The sequence below is a fragment of the Talpa europaea genome, assembly GCF_964194135.1.
Source record: "Talpa europaea genome assembly, chromosome: 9".
NCBI classification, from domain to species: domain Eukaryota; kingdom Metazoa; phylum Chordata; class Mammalia; order Eulipotyphla; family Talpidae; genus Talpa; species Talpa europaea.
Window position 1 is genome coordinate 69,560,487 of NC_140076.1, and position 14,039 is coordinate 69,574,525.

The window sequence follows — 14,039 nt, forward strand, 5'->3', positions numbered from 1 at the left end:
CCCTGGCCAGCTCGTGCTGCAGAGGCTGCGGATTGCTTCATAGTGCAGTGCCTAACCCCTTGCGCCACCAGGGAGGTCCTGGAAGATTATTTTTGGTCATTATTTATTCAGATAAGTTCTCTGTCCTGTCCCTTGTTAGCCCACCTCCTTTTGGAACTCATGATGTGTGTATTGATCTACTTGATAATAGTGTCTATAATGGCAGGGAGGCCACAGAGCAGGATATCTAGGATCCGAGCAGACAATACCAGTAAAGGAGGAGTCCTGGAGCCCTCGATGTTTTTCTCAGGCTTTTGTTGAGCTTTTGTAGAACAGCAACCAGGTATATGGCCGGCAAGGGTGGGGGTGGGGGTTTGATGGGAGCAGGAGGCCGCAAGTCCTCCAAGCCCCTGTCAACTCTTCACTCTGGGCTTCTCTGGCTTTCTTTGTCCTCTTCTCTCTCTCTCCTTCCTTTTCTGCCTCTGCCTCTCTGGGCGAATATCTCAAGACTGCTGCCATGGCCCACAGAAGTAAACAATATAACTTATAACAATGTAGCCAAATGCAGGTGCCCCATCAGTCTGGGCCATCCTAATGGTGGGAGGGCAGAAAAGCCTGAAAACCATTTCCTCTACATATCTTATGTAAGTGTCTTATGCGTTTCTTTTTTTTTTTTTTGTTCTTCTGACTTAATGTCAAATGACTTTATTTGAGGTTGCTGATTCTATCTTAGGTTTGATTAAGTTTACTGTTGAGTCCCTCTAGTGAATTTCTCAATTAAGTTGTATTTTTTAGCTTCAGAATTTGTTTGGTTCATACTTTCAGTTGCTCTTTGGTGATATTTTCATTTGTTCATGTTACTGTTTTCCTGATTTCTCTTTAGTTAATATAAGTACTCTTTTAGAAATCATTCAGTTTATTCTTAAGATAATCATTTTCACTTTGATAATTTGTAGATCTCCATTACTTTGCAATTAGTTTTTGAAGGTTTATTTTTGATCAGTTGATTGGGCCATGTTTCCCTGTTTCTTCATCTACCTTGTCATTTTTTTTCTTGAGTTTTGTGTTTGAATAAACAACCACGTCTCTCAGTTCTTTATTGTCTGAATTCGTATGGGAGAATACTTTTTCACCAATAAATGCAGCTAGAGATTCTGGGGACCTCTGAAACCTTTTTTTTTTTTTTTTTTGGGGAGAATGAGTTTCTCTGTTTGTGTGTGTGTGTGTAATTTCCTAATTATAAAGGCTTGTCCATTTCTTTTGCAGGAGCTTCTAATCTCTTGCTTCATCCAGGTTCACTGTACTATTGCAAAAAGCCTCTTTACTTTCATTCTAATGACTCCTGGGTATTCAGAGTATGCCAGCTCTCTGTCAGTTGCCAGAAATAGGCAAGCCAAATACCAGTCTCTTGGGCAGTTCTCCAGAAGTCCAGATTGCTAGATGCTTGTTCCACTCTTACCCTCCCTTTCTACCGAGAAGCCAGTATTTTGTAATTTCTCTAGATCTGCACTGAGCTTTGTTTCCTGCTATTTGCCTCGTTTTAGGCCCTCTGTTACTGAAGCATGCTCTCTACTCTTTCCCTTGTTTTCATTGGCCCTCAGGCATCCAAATTATGTGGGTTATGTTAGTGTTTCAAGTCAAGTCAGTCATCCCTCAGGCAATCCTACAAAGAGCTAAAATGTTGGACACATGCTTAACCCCAGCTGCCCCACACCTCATGCCCCTATCCCCCACCCATACCATGAGGGGGACCTCAGTTATGCTGACTTGGAAGTAGGAATAGCAAATTAATTGAATTGGCTCTTTTAACCCATTCTGGTGCAACTTTTAACCCATAGCAGTTACACGTGGTACTGAAACTTCTTAACTGGTTTCTGCATTACTCATGAAGGTATTTTGATGTATATTTGCTCTCTCTATGAGGGAAATCATCTGGGAACTTCCTATTCTGCTATCTTGCTGATGTTACTCTTGCTTCATGTCCTTTTAATGCCAAAAAAGTCCCATAAAATAAGTGATATTTTATTCATTCTTAAGTAAGTCATTTGAGTTGTTACTACTTTTTGGTTTTTATAAACAATGCTTTTACGAATATTCATCTGCAGTGTTTTTTTTTTTTTTTTTGAGATTTATTTATTTATGCATACAAGAACTGGGGTACAGGCCAGAGGTGCAGGGGTAAGAATATTCACCAGAAACAGACTGGGGAACAGAACAGGCAGACTGACTGAAATACACTGCCGAGGGAAGCAGCGTGAGCCCGGAGAGGTCTCCTGTGCTATGTGGGTAGCTCCCTGGCTAAGGATCAAATTCGTGCTGCAGAGGCTGTGGATAGCTTCACAGTGCTGTGCTCAATCCCTTGCACCACCAGGGAGGCCTTTTGTGCAATGTTTCTTGTGTCTGTTTTTTCATTTATACTACTGGGTATATATCTAAGAAGGGAATTGCTAAGTCATTTGGTAATTATAGAACTTAAAAAAAAGATTTATGTATACAAGAACTGGGGTGTAGGCTAGAGGCACCGGGGAATGGTGAGGATTCACCAGAGACAGTGGGGAGCATAACAGGTGGATCTACTGAAATACTACTGCTGAGGGGAGCAGTGGGTGAGACAGGAGAGGTCTGTTGCGCCATGTGGATTATCTCCCTGGCCAGGGATTGAACTCCTGCTGCAGTTGGCTGGTGATTGCTTGATAGCACTGTCTTTAACCCCAGCACCACCAGGAAGTCTCTATCTATCTAACTTTTGAGAAACTGCTGGAATGTTTTATAGAGGAGTTTTACCATATGTTATTTCCATTAGCAGTATATTGGGGTTCCAGTTTCCCTATATGCTCATTGACAGTTATTTGATTATAGCTGCTGTAGTTGATGTCAAGTAGTAATCTCATTATTGTGACTTTGATTTGCATTTCCTTGATGGCTAATGATGCTGAGCATCTTTTCTTATATTTATTGGTCACATGTAATTCTTTGGAGAAAAATAAATGTCTGGATCCTTTGCTTTTTGAATCAGGCTGTTTGTCTTACATTATTGTAAGAATTCCTTATATGGTCTCAGTTAGCTGTGATTTTCAAATACTTTATCCTATTTTGTGGTTTTACCTATCATATTGTTGATGATTATATATATATATTTAAAATTGATTTATCTATACAAAAACTGGGGTGTAGACTAGTGATGTGGGGGGTGAGAGGACTAACCAGAGACAGAGTGGGGAGCAGAAGAGGCAGATCTACTGAAATGCACTGCTGAGGGGAGCAGCAGGCGAGACAGGAAAGTCCTGCCATACCATGTACCTTATCTCCTTGGCCAGTGATCGAAATCATGTTGCAGTGGCTGGCGATAGCTTGATAGTGCTGTGTCTTTAACCTCTGGTCCACCAGGAAGACCCTGATTATCTGTTTTGAAGTGCAGACCTTTTAAATTTTGATGAAGACTGGTTTCTCACCTGTTTTTTTCTTTGATTGCTGTTTTTTTTTTTTTTAAAGATTTATTGATTTATGCATACAAGAACTGGGGTACAGGCCAGAGATGTGGGGGTGGGGAGAGGATTCACCAGAGACACAGTGGGGAACAGAACAGGTAGATCGACTGAGGTACACTGCTGAGGGGAGCAGTGGGCAAGTCAGGAGAGGTCTGCTGTGCCATGTGGGTAGCTCCCTGGCCAGCCGGGGATCGAATTCATGCCACAGAGTCTGTGGATTGCTTCATAGTGCGCTGCTTAACCCCTTGTGCCACCAGGGAGGCCTGATTGTGTTTTTGATGTCTATCTAGGAAATAGACATCAAAAATTTTGATGCCTAATCAAGTTGTCTCAGCAACATTGCAGTCTTGGCACCCTAGTTGAAAATCATTTGACCATCTGTAATCCCCCCCCCCCCGCCCCATCTCAGTTCTTTTCTGTTGATGCATATTATCTTTCTTTATGCCAGTACCACAAAGTCTTGATTACTCACCTTTGCAGTAATTATTATAGCTTTGAAATTAGAAAGTGTGAGTCCCCCAGCTTTGTCCTTTCTCAAGATCATTTTGATTCTTCTATATATTTTGCATTTCCATATTAATTTTACTACCAACTTGTCTGTAACAAGAAAGCCTAGCTGGTATTTTTTTTAAAATTTTTTTTATTTATACAAATACACTGGGTACAGTCAGAAGCGCGGGAGGGTGAGAGAATTCACCAGAGCCAGAGTGGGGAGCAGAGCAGGCAGAAGGACCAAAGTACACTGCTGAGGGGAGCAGCGGGCGGCAGGAGAGGTCTGCGCGCCATGTGGGACCCTCCTCTGGTGGCCAGGGAGCAGCCGGGGATCGAACCGGTGCTGCAGAGGCTGCGGGCAGCTTCGCAACCCAGTGCTCAACCGCTGCGCCACCGGGGAGGCCCCCTAGCTGGTATTTTTGATATGGATTGTGCAAAATCTGTGACGCTGTAGTTCAGTTTGAATAGTGTTGCATTTAACAATACTGTATTAAGTTTTCCAAACTCTGTATTTGTATTAGTGTTTTTCTCTTAATCTAGATTGTCTTTCATCTCTTCAACAGTGTTCTGTAGTTTTCAGTCTTGTGCTTCTTTTTTTTTTTTTAAGATTTAGCTATTTATTTATTTATTTATTTATTTATTTATTTTTAAACAGAGGCATGTTTTATTTATTTATTTATTTGTTTGTTTGTTTGTTTATACATGCACTGGGTACAGTCAGAAGCGCGGGAGGGTGAGAGAATCCACCAGAGCCAGAGCGGGGAGCAGAGCAGGCAGAAGGACCGAAGTACACTGCTGAGGGGAGCAGCGGGCGGCAGGAGAGGTCTGCGCGCCATGTGGGACCCTCCTCAGGTGGCCGGGGAGCAGCCGGGGATCGAACCGGCGCGGCAGAGGCCGGAGGCAGCTTCGCAAACCAGCGCTCAACCGCTGCGCCACCGGGGAAGCCCAAGATTTATTTATTTACACAAGTTCTGGGGTACAGGCTAGAGGCGCTGGAGGTTGAGAGGATTCACCCAAGATAGAGCGGGGAGCACAACAGGCAGATGGACTGAAAGCACTGCTGAGGGGAGCAACTGGAGAGACAGGAGAGGTCTGCTGCACTGTGTGGGCATCTCCCTGTTCTGCCGGAATCGAACCATTGCTGCAGAGGCTGTGGACAGCTTCATAGCACTGCGCTCTACCTGCTGTGCCATCAGGGAGGCTCCTCTTGTGCTTATTTTTATCCAATGTATTCCTAAGTATTTCATTGTGTTGGGGTGAAAGGATGTCCTGAACAAACTCCACAAATAGGTTTTATGTACCCCACCCCCACCCCAGACCAAAGAGATCCATGAGATCAAGGACTACAAATCCCATAATGTCATCACCACCAAAGGGAGGATTGCTTAAAACTGAGGGTGGAGATAAGCAACCAGGTTTGGTATACAGCCAGACATGTGGGCCTTAGGGGTCCATTTTTTTCGCCGGCTTTCACTGTGCTATTGGGGTTCCAGCTCAGCGGAACTGGTTGCACACATTCACCAATTTCTCTCTTTCTCCCTGAGTTATTCATTTCTTCATTTCTCCTTTTTGTAAATAAGCACTTAATTAACCTTTTTGTGTATTCCTGCAGTTGAGTCTCAGTGTAAGTCCCTTTTAAATGTACGGGTGAGGATCCATTGACATTGGGGTTGTCCTGTAAGAATTGTTGGGGTGTTTTTTTTTTTTTGATGCTATTATAAATGAAATTATTTTCTTAACTTTGTTCTTGTACTGCTCATCACAAGTATATATATTTGATTTTTGTTTGTTGATCTTTTATCTTACAACTTTGCTGAATTTGCCTTTTTTTCTTTTAGCTCTAATTTACATAAATTTCTTAGGATTTTCTGTGTATGTGATAATATTAGCTAATAGAGATATAGTTTTGATTCATCTTTTTTAATCTTGATGCTTCTCCCTCCCCCCTCCCCAGTTAACCCAGCTAGCTAGTGCAGTATTGAGGATAAGTGGAATAAACAGACAACCATGTCTTGTTACTGATCTTAGGAGAAAGCCTGTGATCGTTCACAGTTAACTGATTTAGTTGTGATTTTGATAGATGGTCTTTTCAGATCAAGAAAATTCCCTTTTAGGGCCTCCCCTGGTGGCGCAGTGGTTGAGCGCTGGGCTGCGAAGCTGCCTGCAGCCTCTGCAGCACCGGTTCGATCCCTGGCCCTGGTGGGCAAGGGTCCCACATGGCTCACAGACCTCTCCTGCCGTGCCCGCTGCTCCCCTCAGCGGTGTACTTCGGTCCTTCTGCCTGTTCTGCTCCCTGCTCTAGCTCAGGTGAATTCTCTCACCCTCCCAGGCTTCTGACTGTACCCAGTCCTTGTATAAATAAATAAATAAATCCTTTTTTTTAAAAAAAGAAAGAAAGAAAATTCCCTTTTATACCTAGTTTGTTTACTTGAGATATTATTTCTGTCTATTGAGGTGACCATGCTTTCTTATTTCCTTTTTCTTTTAGCATGATATATTAATTATATTGGTTGATTTTCTTTTGAATTTTTCTGTTTTCCTGACCCACCAGGGTGGCAAATCCATAGGAAGGCCATCCACAACTTCTCAAAGATTTACTCTTCCTCCTTTTTCCCTTCCATTCTTTGTTAAGGCGCCTTTCCTTGTAGTGTCCTGGACGTTAAGATAATGTGTATTTCTGCTTCACCATAATTCTGAGGACAGAGCTATTTGGGGCCCTAATTTAGTCTTGTTTAAACTTCTGCCCTCTTCACTATAATAGTATGGCCAAATGCCACTCAGGACAAAAAGAGTTTCAGTGCGCTATTTCTCTGGGTTAGTATTTCCTGTTAGTTTTGGGGGTATAGTTTTTTGTAATCTTGTCAGTGCTTTGATTTTCTTTTTTAAAGATTTATCTATTTATGCACAAGAGCAGGGGTACAGGCCAGAAGTATAGGGGGTGAGAGCATTCACTAGACAGAGTGGGGAACAGAACAGGCTGACTGACTGAAATACACTGCTGAGGGAAGCCGCTGGTGAGACAGGAGAGGTCTGCTGTGCCATGTGGGTTGTTCCCTGCCTGGTTGAGGATCGAACTTGTGCTGCAGAGGCTGCAAAGGCTGCAGATAGCTTCACAGTGCTGTGCTTAACCCCCTGCACCACCAGGGAGGCCCAGTGCTTTGATTCTTAAAAAATAGTTTTTTAAATTTTTTATGTAGCATTTTTACTTGTTTTCAACAGGAGGTGGTTTGGACTGAACATTAGAAGAGTTGTTTGGGTTTTGCTTTAAAAAAACAAAAACAAAAAAACTGCCTCTTGAGATTCTAGAATTCAGGAACCCAGAGGTATGTTTGGAGTAGTGATGTTGCTATTAGTAGTACTCTAGTTCTCTGGGAAAATCCACCATTTTGATAATGGAGAGAAAACAGCAGTGCATCCTTAAAGGGACTTGGATTTTCGTTAAACAAATTTATTCAGTGTGTAATTTACGTACTGTAAAATTCACACAGTTTTAAGTGTACAAGTGAATGGCTTTTAGTAAATTTACTGAATGGTGCCACCATCCTCATAAACCAGTTTTAGACTATTTTTACTAATCCAGTAAGATCCCTTTATCCTAATCCAGTTAGCCCCTTTTGTACCTTTTAGCAACTAATCTCTCTGCCTCTGTAGATTTGCCTTTTCTGGTTATTTCACGTGAATGGAATCATATAATATGATAATCTCTTTGGTCTTGTTCTTTTCTCTCTCTAAATGAATATAGCACATTTTATTTCATCAACTGGTGAACATTTGGGGTTGTTTCAACTTTTTGACATTTCATAATTTTTTAACTGGTATGTATATACCAGTTAAACCACTGCTAGACTTGTATTTATCTCCATTCTCCATAATAGGTCCTGTATCTGCTAGGAATATATGTGTATTTGCCAGGAAATATAGTGGCTTGTGCTCCTGCTTTGTTTTATCTTTGCTTCGCACCATGTATTGAGGTTTGCATGATTTATGCTTCTCTCCACTGTCTCATAATTTTCTAGCTTTTAGTATCCTTGGCTTGAAGGATTTCTCTCTAATATTCTTTACTTTAGCTTGGCAAATGGCATCAGCTTGGCCATTTTTAGAATACTTGGTTTAGGTGATTTCTTGGGCTCTTTCAACTCAAAGGTGGTTTGACTGGGTACCCAGTCTAATTTACATAATTAACATAGGCATGTGGCAGTGGCAGCTTCAGCAGGTATAATTGAGGAAGGGAAGAAATAGGAGCCTAGGAACAGATAGGAAGTTATCTCTTTACCAATTATTTACTAATCTGTTTTTGTTTATTATGTGTTACTCCATTGTTCATCTTAAGGATGGACTTAATCTTTTTCTTAATGGGCTAGGTAGTAAATATATTAGACTTTGTGATCCCTACTGTCTGTCTCTTCCACTCTCATCTCTGTCTTGTAGTACTTATACAGACATGAACTATATACAAATAAAGGCGCGTTATGACTATATTCCAATAAAGCTTTTATTTATACCAGGTGTAAACAAACTACCCATTGCTAGTTTGCCAAATTTTAAAACTAAAGAATTATTTTATATTACTTTGGTCAGGAGCAACATATGTGCTTATGCAGAAACCTAATAGGTGTCAGGTGGAGTTTCTGTATCTGTATACATTAATTTCCAATCTTTTGTTTGCTTGTTTTGCTGTGGATCTCAAGGATGTAGAGAATTGGAGGACTAAAGCTTAGTCTGAAAGGTTACATAAGAGAGGTGAATATAAAGATAGGATGGAGGACAATGGCTTCAAGAGGAAAGTGAAAGAAAATGAACTCATGGAAGCTAGCTTGCTAGGAAGGCAAAAGGAGAGAGCATAATTTTACTAGGACTGAAATCCAGTTAGTGACTGGTGGCAGAGGAGATTGAAGTGTGTGATTATGTGATAGGACAGGGGTCTACTTAGTAAAAAGAACCCAGTGGAGTTGGAGTTTTAACAGATATTGATTTGAGTCATGGCCTTTCCCACTTAAATAATATCATGACTCAAATTGGGTTTTGGCAAGGCACACCTCCTTTTTGAACCTCAGTTACATTATTTATGGGGATATCATCACCTGCCTTGGGTTGAAGTGAGGAGTGATGCATGAATGTTACATGTCTGAAGAGTGACTTGTACATAGTAAATAACCCCTGTCATTTCTTTGATCTTATCTGAGTTAGAAATGTTGCTGGTGTTTGGAAAATTTGGATGACATGTCTAATGGGAATATAATAAAGGCTTTCCATTTGTCTCAAAGTATGAAGTAATTGTCATCAGCTTTCATAGGTACAGATGCATACATTTATTCCAAGATGTGTTAAGATTTTTTTCCCCCTTCCAAGATGAATTTTTCACACATTATTTATAGGGAAAGAGTTTAAAGATTTATATTCACTTATTTATGCATACAAGAACTGGGATATAGGCCAGAGGTGTGGGGGTGTGGTGGTGGTGGTGAGAGGATTCACCAGAGACATAGTGAGGAGCAGAACAGGTAGATTTGTGAGACAGGAGAGGTCTGCTGCACCATGTGGGTTAGCTCCCAGGCCTGATTGAACTCATGCTGTAGTGGCTGGTAATAGCTTGATAGCCCTGAGACTTTAATACCTGCATCTGCAGGGAGGCCTTTTTTAGGGAAAGCTTTTAAATAAATACTTGCCTTGTGGTCTTAACTTGTTTTGCAGTGCTTGTTGGGAAAACCTCTTCAGTTTGGGTCACTTACAGTTTTATTGTATAACACTAAGAAGTTAGGAAAATTCTAGTGGTTACAAGGTTTAACAAGTCCCTTGATTATATTGGGAGGCTAATAGGTATACAAGTTTGACAGCTGTTTTCAGCCTTTACCGTACTTTTCTTTTTTAAATTAAGACCTCTTTTTCTTTTTAAGCAGCTTTAGCTTCACAGGAAAATTGAGGTATACAGAGATTTCCCATATACTCACTCTCCAGATACATATATAACCCACCCACACCCCCAACCAGAGTGCTGTTTGTTAGAATTCATGAGCTTGCCTTGACCTGCAATAATCACCCAATGTCCACGCTTTACCTTAGGGATTTGCTTTTGATGTACATTTTATGGGTTTGGACAAGTGATGTATAATTATGGTATTATACATAGTATTTTTCACTGCCCTAAAAATGCTCTATGTTCTGCCTATTTTTTAAAAATTTATTTATTTATTTATATACACACTGGGTACAGTCAGAAGCGCGGGAGGGTGAGAGAATTCACCAGAGCCAGAGCAGGGAGCAGAACAGGCAGACCGATGAAATACACTGCTGAGGGGAGCAGCGGTCACGGCAGAAGAGGTCTACGCGCCGTGTGGGACCCTCGCTGGCAGCCGGGGATCGAACCGGCGCTGCAGAGGCTGTGGGCAGCTTCGCAGTCCAGCGCTCAACCGCTGTGCCACCAGGGGAGGCCCTATGTTCTGTCTGTTAATCCTTCCACTCCCACCCCTTAACAATCACATATACAGTATGTGGTCTTTTCAGGTTGATTTTTTTCATTCGGTGATAATACATTTAAGCTTCTTCCCTGTCTTTTCACAGTGTAATAGCTTTTTTTTTTTTTTTAACTTTTATGGTTTTTATCTTTTTTTTTTTTGGCTTGATTTATTTATTTATACAAGCACTGGGTACAGTCAGAAGCGCGGGAGGGTGAGAGAATTCACCAGAGCCAGAGCGGGGAGCAGAGCAGGCAGAAGGACCGAAGTACACTGCTGAGGGGAGCAGCGGGTGGCAGGAGAGGTCTGCACGCCATGGGGGACCCTCCTCCAGTGGCCGGGGAGCAGCCGGGGATTGAACCGGTGCCGCAGAGGCTGCAGGTAGCTTCGCAACCCAGTGTTCAACCGCTGCACCACAGGGGAGGCCCTAGCTCTTTTTTTTTTTTTAAAGTACTGCTTTACTGGATATAACACTTTTTATCCATTTACTGGATATAACACTATTTATCCATTAATCTATATTATATCCATTAATCTATATTATATCATGGTTCCTTCCTCATTTTGACAGTTAACAAATTTTGCCGAAATCCATGTGTAGAACATTGTTTCAACTTCTTTTAAATTAAATGTAAATAAATGAATTGTGTTTTACTGCTATGACATTGCAACAGTTAAAATTAGTGAAAACAAGGTAATCTCTATTTGTTATCCTAATAAATGTTTTATGACTCCATTCCTAATGTGCCACCACTTCAGCGTCTGTGCCAAATTAGCTATGCCTGTGACCTTTATCTTTTTGGTCTCAACTTTTGTGTTTTTTTGTTTGTTTTTACTTTGATAGCATCACTATTGTCATAGTCACCTAAGGCAGGAAAACCATGAATAGCTTATGCCTTTGGAAGACTGTGTCCTGCATTCTGTACGCACTAGCCTTTGCTTCCAAGGACCTTACAGTATAGTAACCTGTCATATCTTAAATGTATTACAACTAGGATAATGTTTTACAGGAAAATAATATGTTTCATCACTTTTAAAAGAAAAATGGTATGATTCTTTGGTTTTTGACCATAAAATAAGATGGATTTTTTTTTTAAAGCCAGTAACCAAAGTTTTTTTTTTTTTAAAGGAGAGCCTCGTGTTGCCTAGACTTTATTTTTTTTTATAAGGATTTATTTATTTATACAAGAATTGGGGTACAGGTCAGAGGCACGGGAGGGTGAGAGAATTAACCAGAGATAGAGCAGGGAGCAGAACAGGCAGATGGACCGAAGACACTGCTGAGGGGAGCAGTGGGTGAGACAGGAGAGGTATGCTATGCCACGTGGGTTTCTCCCTGACCGGCGGGGAATCGAACCTGTGCTCTAGAGGCTGCAGACAGCTTCACAGCGCGGCGCTCAACCCGCTGCGCCACCAGGGAGGTCCCCAAAGTTATATTTTTATCCTATTTTTTTTTTCTATCTTTGACATACGAAGTATACAGTTTTTAAGTCATTGAGATAATGGCATATAGATAACTAACTATATATTTATATATATAATTTTTCTATTTAGAAATACTCATTTTTCTAATGTGAAAATCACTACAATCATGAGATGAAAGTGAGTGTGAAGTGCTTTTGAAATTCATGTGATAGTGCTGATTAGGTTAATATACTATGTAAATATCTGCACACTGTTCTAATAACATTTTATTTCAAGTAATTCATTGTATATTGAACTTTACCTGATTTGTTATCTATATTTTAATATTTGCATTGTTTGTAGTGGCATTAGTCACTATAGAATATTAGTTTTAAATCAGCCTTTTCCTTAAGATCAGTTTGACTATATGCATACATACATACACACACACACACACATACACACACACATATATATATAAAACAACCATCCCCCCCACTCCTCCCCACTCCTCAACTTTTGCATATGAAAAGCGATGGCAAGTCATTTATAGCCTCTTGTAGTTTAAGGGAGAGTATTTCTGTTGTATGACTCCCCATCTTTGTACCTTTTTGAGTGTGAGGATGGTTGTATGAAAACAATGAGTTTTTCTCCAAAATTTTGGTAAATGCTGAGTATGTTTCTCCAATTTTAGGTGTACGATCAGAGAAGAAACGCCTTAGGAAGCCAAGCAAGTGGCTTCTGGAATATACAGAAGAATATGATCAGATATTTGCTCCTAAGAAAAAACAAAAGAAGGCACAGGAACAGGTGCACAAGGTATATCCCATTATTTCAGCAACCTTTCATTGGTCCTTTTAGGATACTGCAGTGTTGACTTTATTATCATATTTTCTTTGTGGGACAATGATTTCTTTAACTGGAATGTTGCTTTTTTCGTTTGTTTGTTTTGTTTTGTTTTTTAATCTCCAGCTTCTAGTGTAGTGCCTATTTTATATCAGTTATACAGAAAATGAGTCTATGGTGGTGTGTGTATGTTGCTCCCCTTGCTTTCAGAGAGTTTTTAATCATTTAGGAATATTATTAGGTTAAATGTTTGGTAAAAAATCTAGAATATTAAAATTACATAATACTAGTTTTTCAAATCAATGTTAAAATATGTTACTAGCTTCATTTTTTAATTTTTTTTTTTTTTAAAGAGGCATGTATTTTTTATTTATTTATTTGTTTGTTTGTTTGTTCGTTTACACATGCACTGGGTGCAGTCAGAAGCGCGGGAGGGTGAGAGAATTCACCAGAGCCAGAGCGGGGAGCAGAGCAGGCAGAAGGACCGAAGTACACTGCTGAGGGGAGCAGCGGGCAGCAGGAGAGGTCTGCGCGCCATGTGGGACCCTCCTCTGGTGGCCGGGGAGCAGCCGGGGATCGAACCGGCGCCGCAGAGGCTGCGGGCAGCTTCGCAACCCAGCGCTCAACCGCTGCGCCACCGGGGAGGCCCTATTTTTTAATTTTAATATCCTGAAGCTGAAGCTTTAATGTAAACTAGGGATATTTTATCCTTCTCCTTCCAAATAATATGCATATCTAAAATTTGATACATTCTCTTTTATAACTAATTTAACAGCATATCTAACAAGATTGATTTATCTAATAGCAAATCCATATTCGGATTTTTCCAGTTGCTCCCTAACCTTTACCTTGTTTATCCAAACCAAGATTCAGTCTAGGACTACATTATATCTGGTTCTTACAATTTCTTTCTTTCTTCTTCTTTTTGGGGGCATAGAAGAACTGGGGGACATAGAAGAACTAGGGTGCAGGCTAGAGGTGCAGGGGAGTGAGAGGATTCACCAGGGACAGAGAGGATTCACAGCAGAACAGGCAGATCTACTGAAATACACTGCTGAGGGGAGCAGCGGGTGAGACAGGAGAGGTCTGCTGCGCCATGTGGGTTAACTCCTTGGCCAGGGATTGCGGTGATAGCACTGAGACGTAACCCTAGGCCACCAGGAAGGCCCTTGGTTCTTACATTTCTTAAGTTTCTTTAAATCCAGAACTTTTTTTGCATGACTATGTAAGCTTTAAGATTGGCACATCATCATCTAGATTAGTGTTATTGCTTTCTCATAGGTGTCAGTCACTAAGCATTTTTCTTTTTACTTTATTTTCCTTGTTAAGTGAAATTTCTAACTGATAATATGATAGATTCAGGTTAAACATTTTTAGC

At 40.7% G+C, this 14,039-nt stretch overlaps 1 protein-coding gene across 4 annotated transcripts in view; it reads left to right on the forward strand.

Annotated features, from left to right (window-relative positions):
• Nucleotides 1–14,039, forward strand: part of NSD1 (nuclear receptor binding SET domain protein 1) — a gene marked incomplete at both ends in the record, with an annotated part of 143,349 nt that overhangs the window by 79,751 nt on the left and 49,559 nt on the right. For all 4 annotated transcript variants that reach the window (XM_084244170.1, XM_084244171.1, XM_084244172.1 and 1 more), the window contains one exon: nucleotides 12,510–12,634. In XM_084244170.1, coding sequence (XP_084100296.1) covers nucleotides 12,510–12,634 — 125 coding nt within the window. The remainder of the gene's footprint in view (nucleotides 1–12,509; nucleotides 12,635–14,039) is intronic.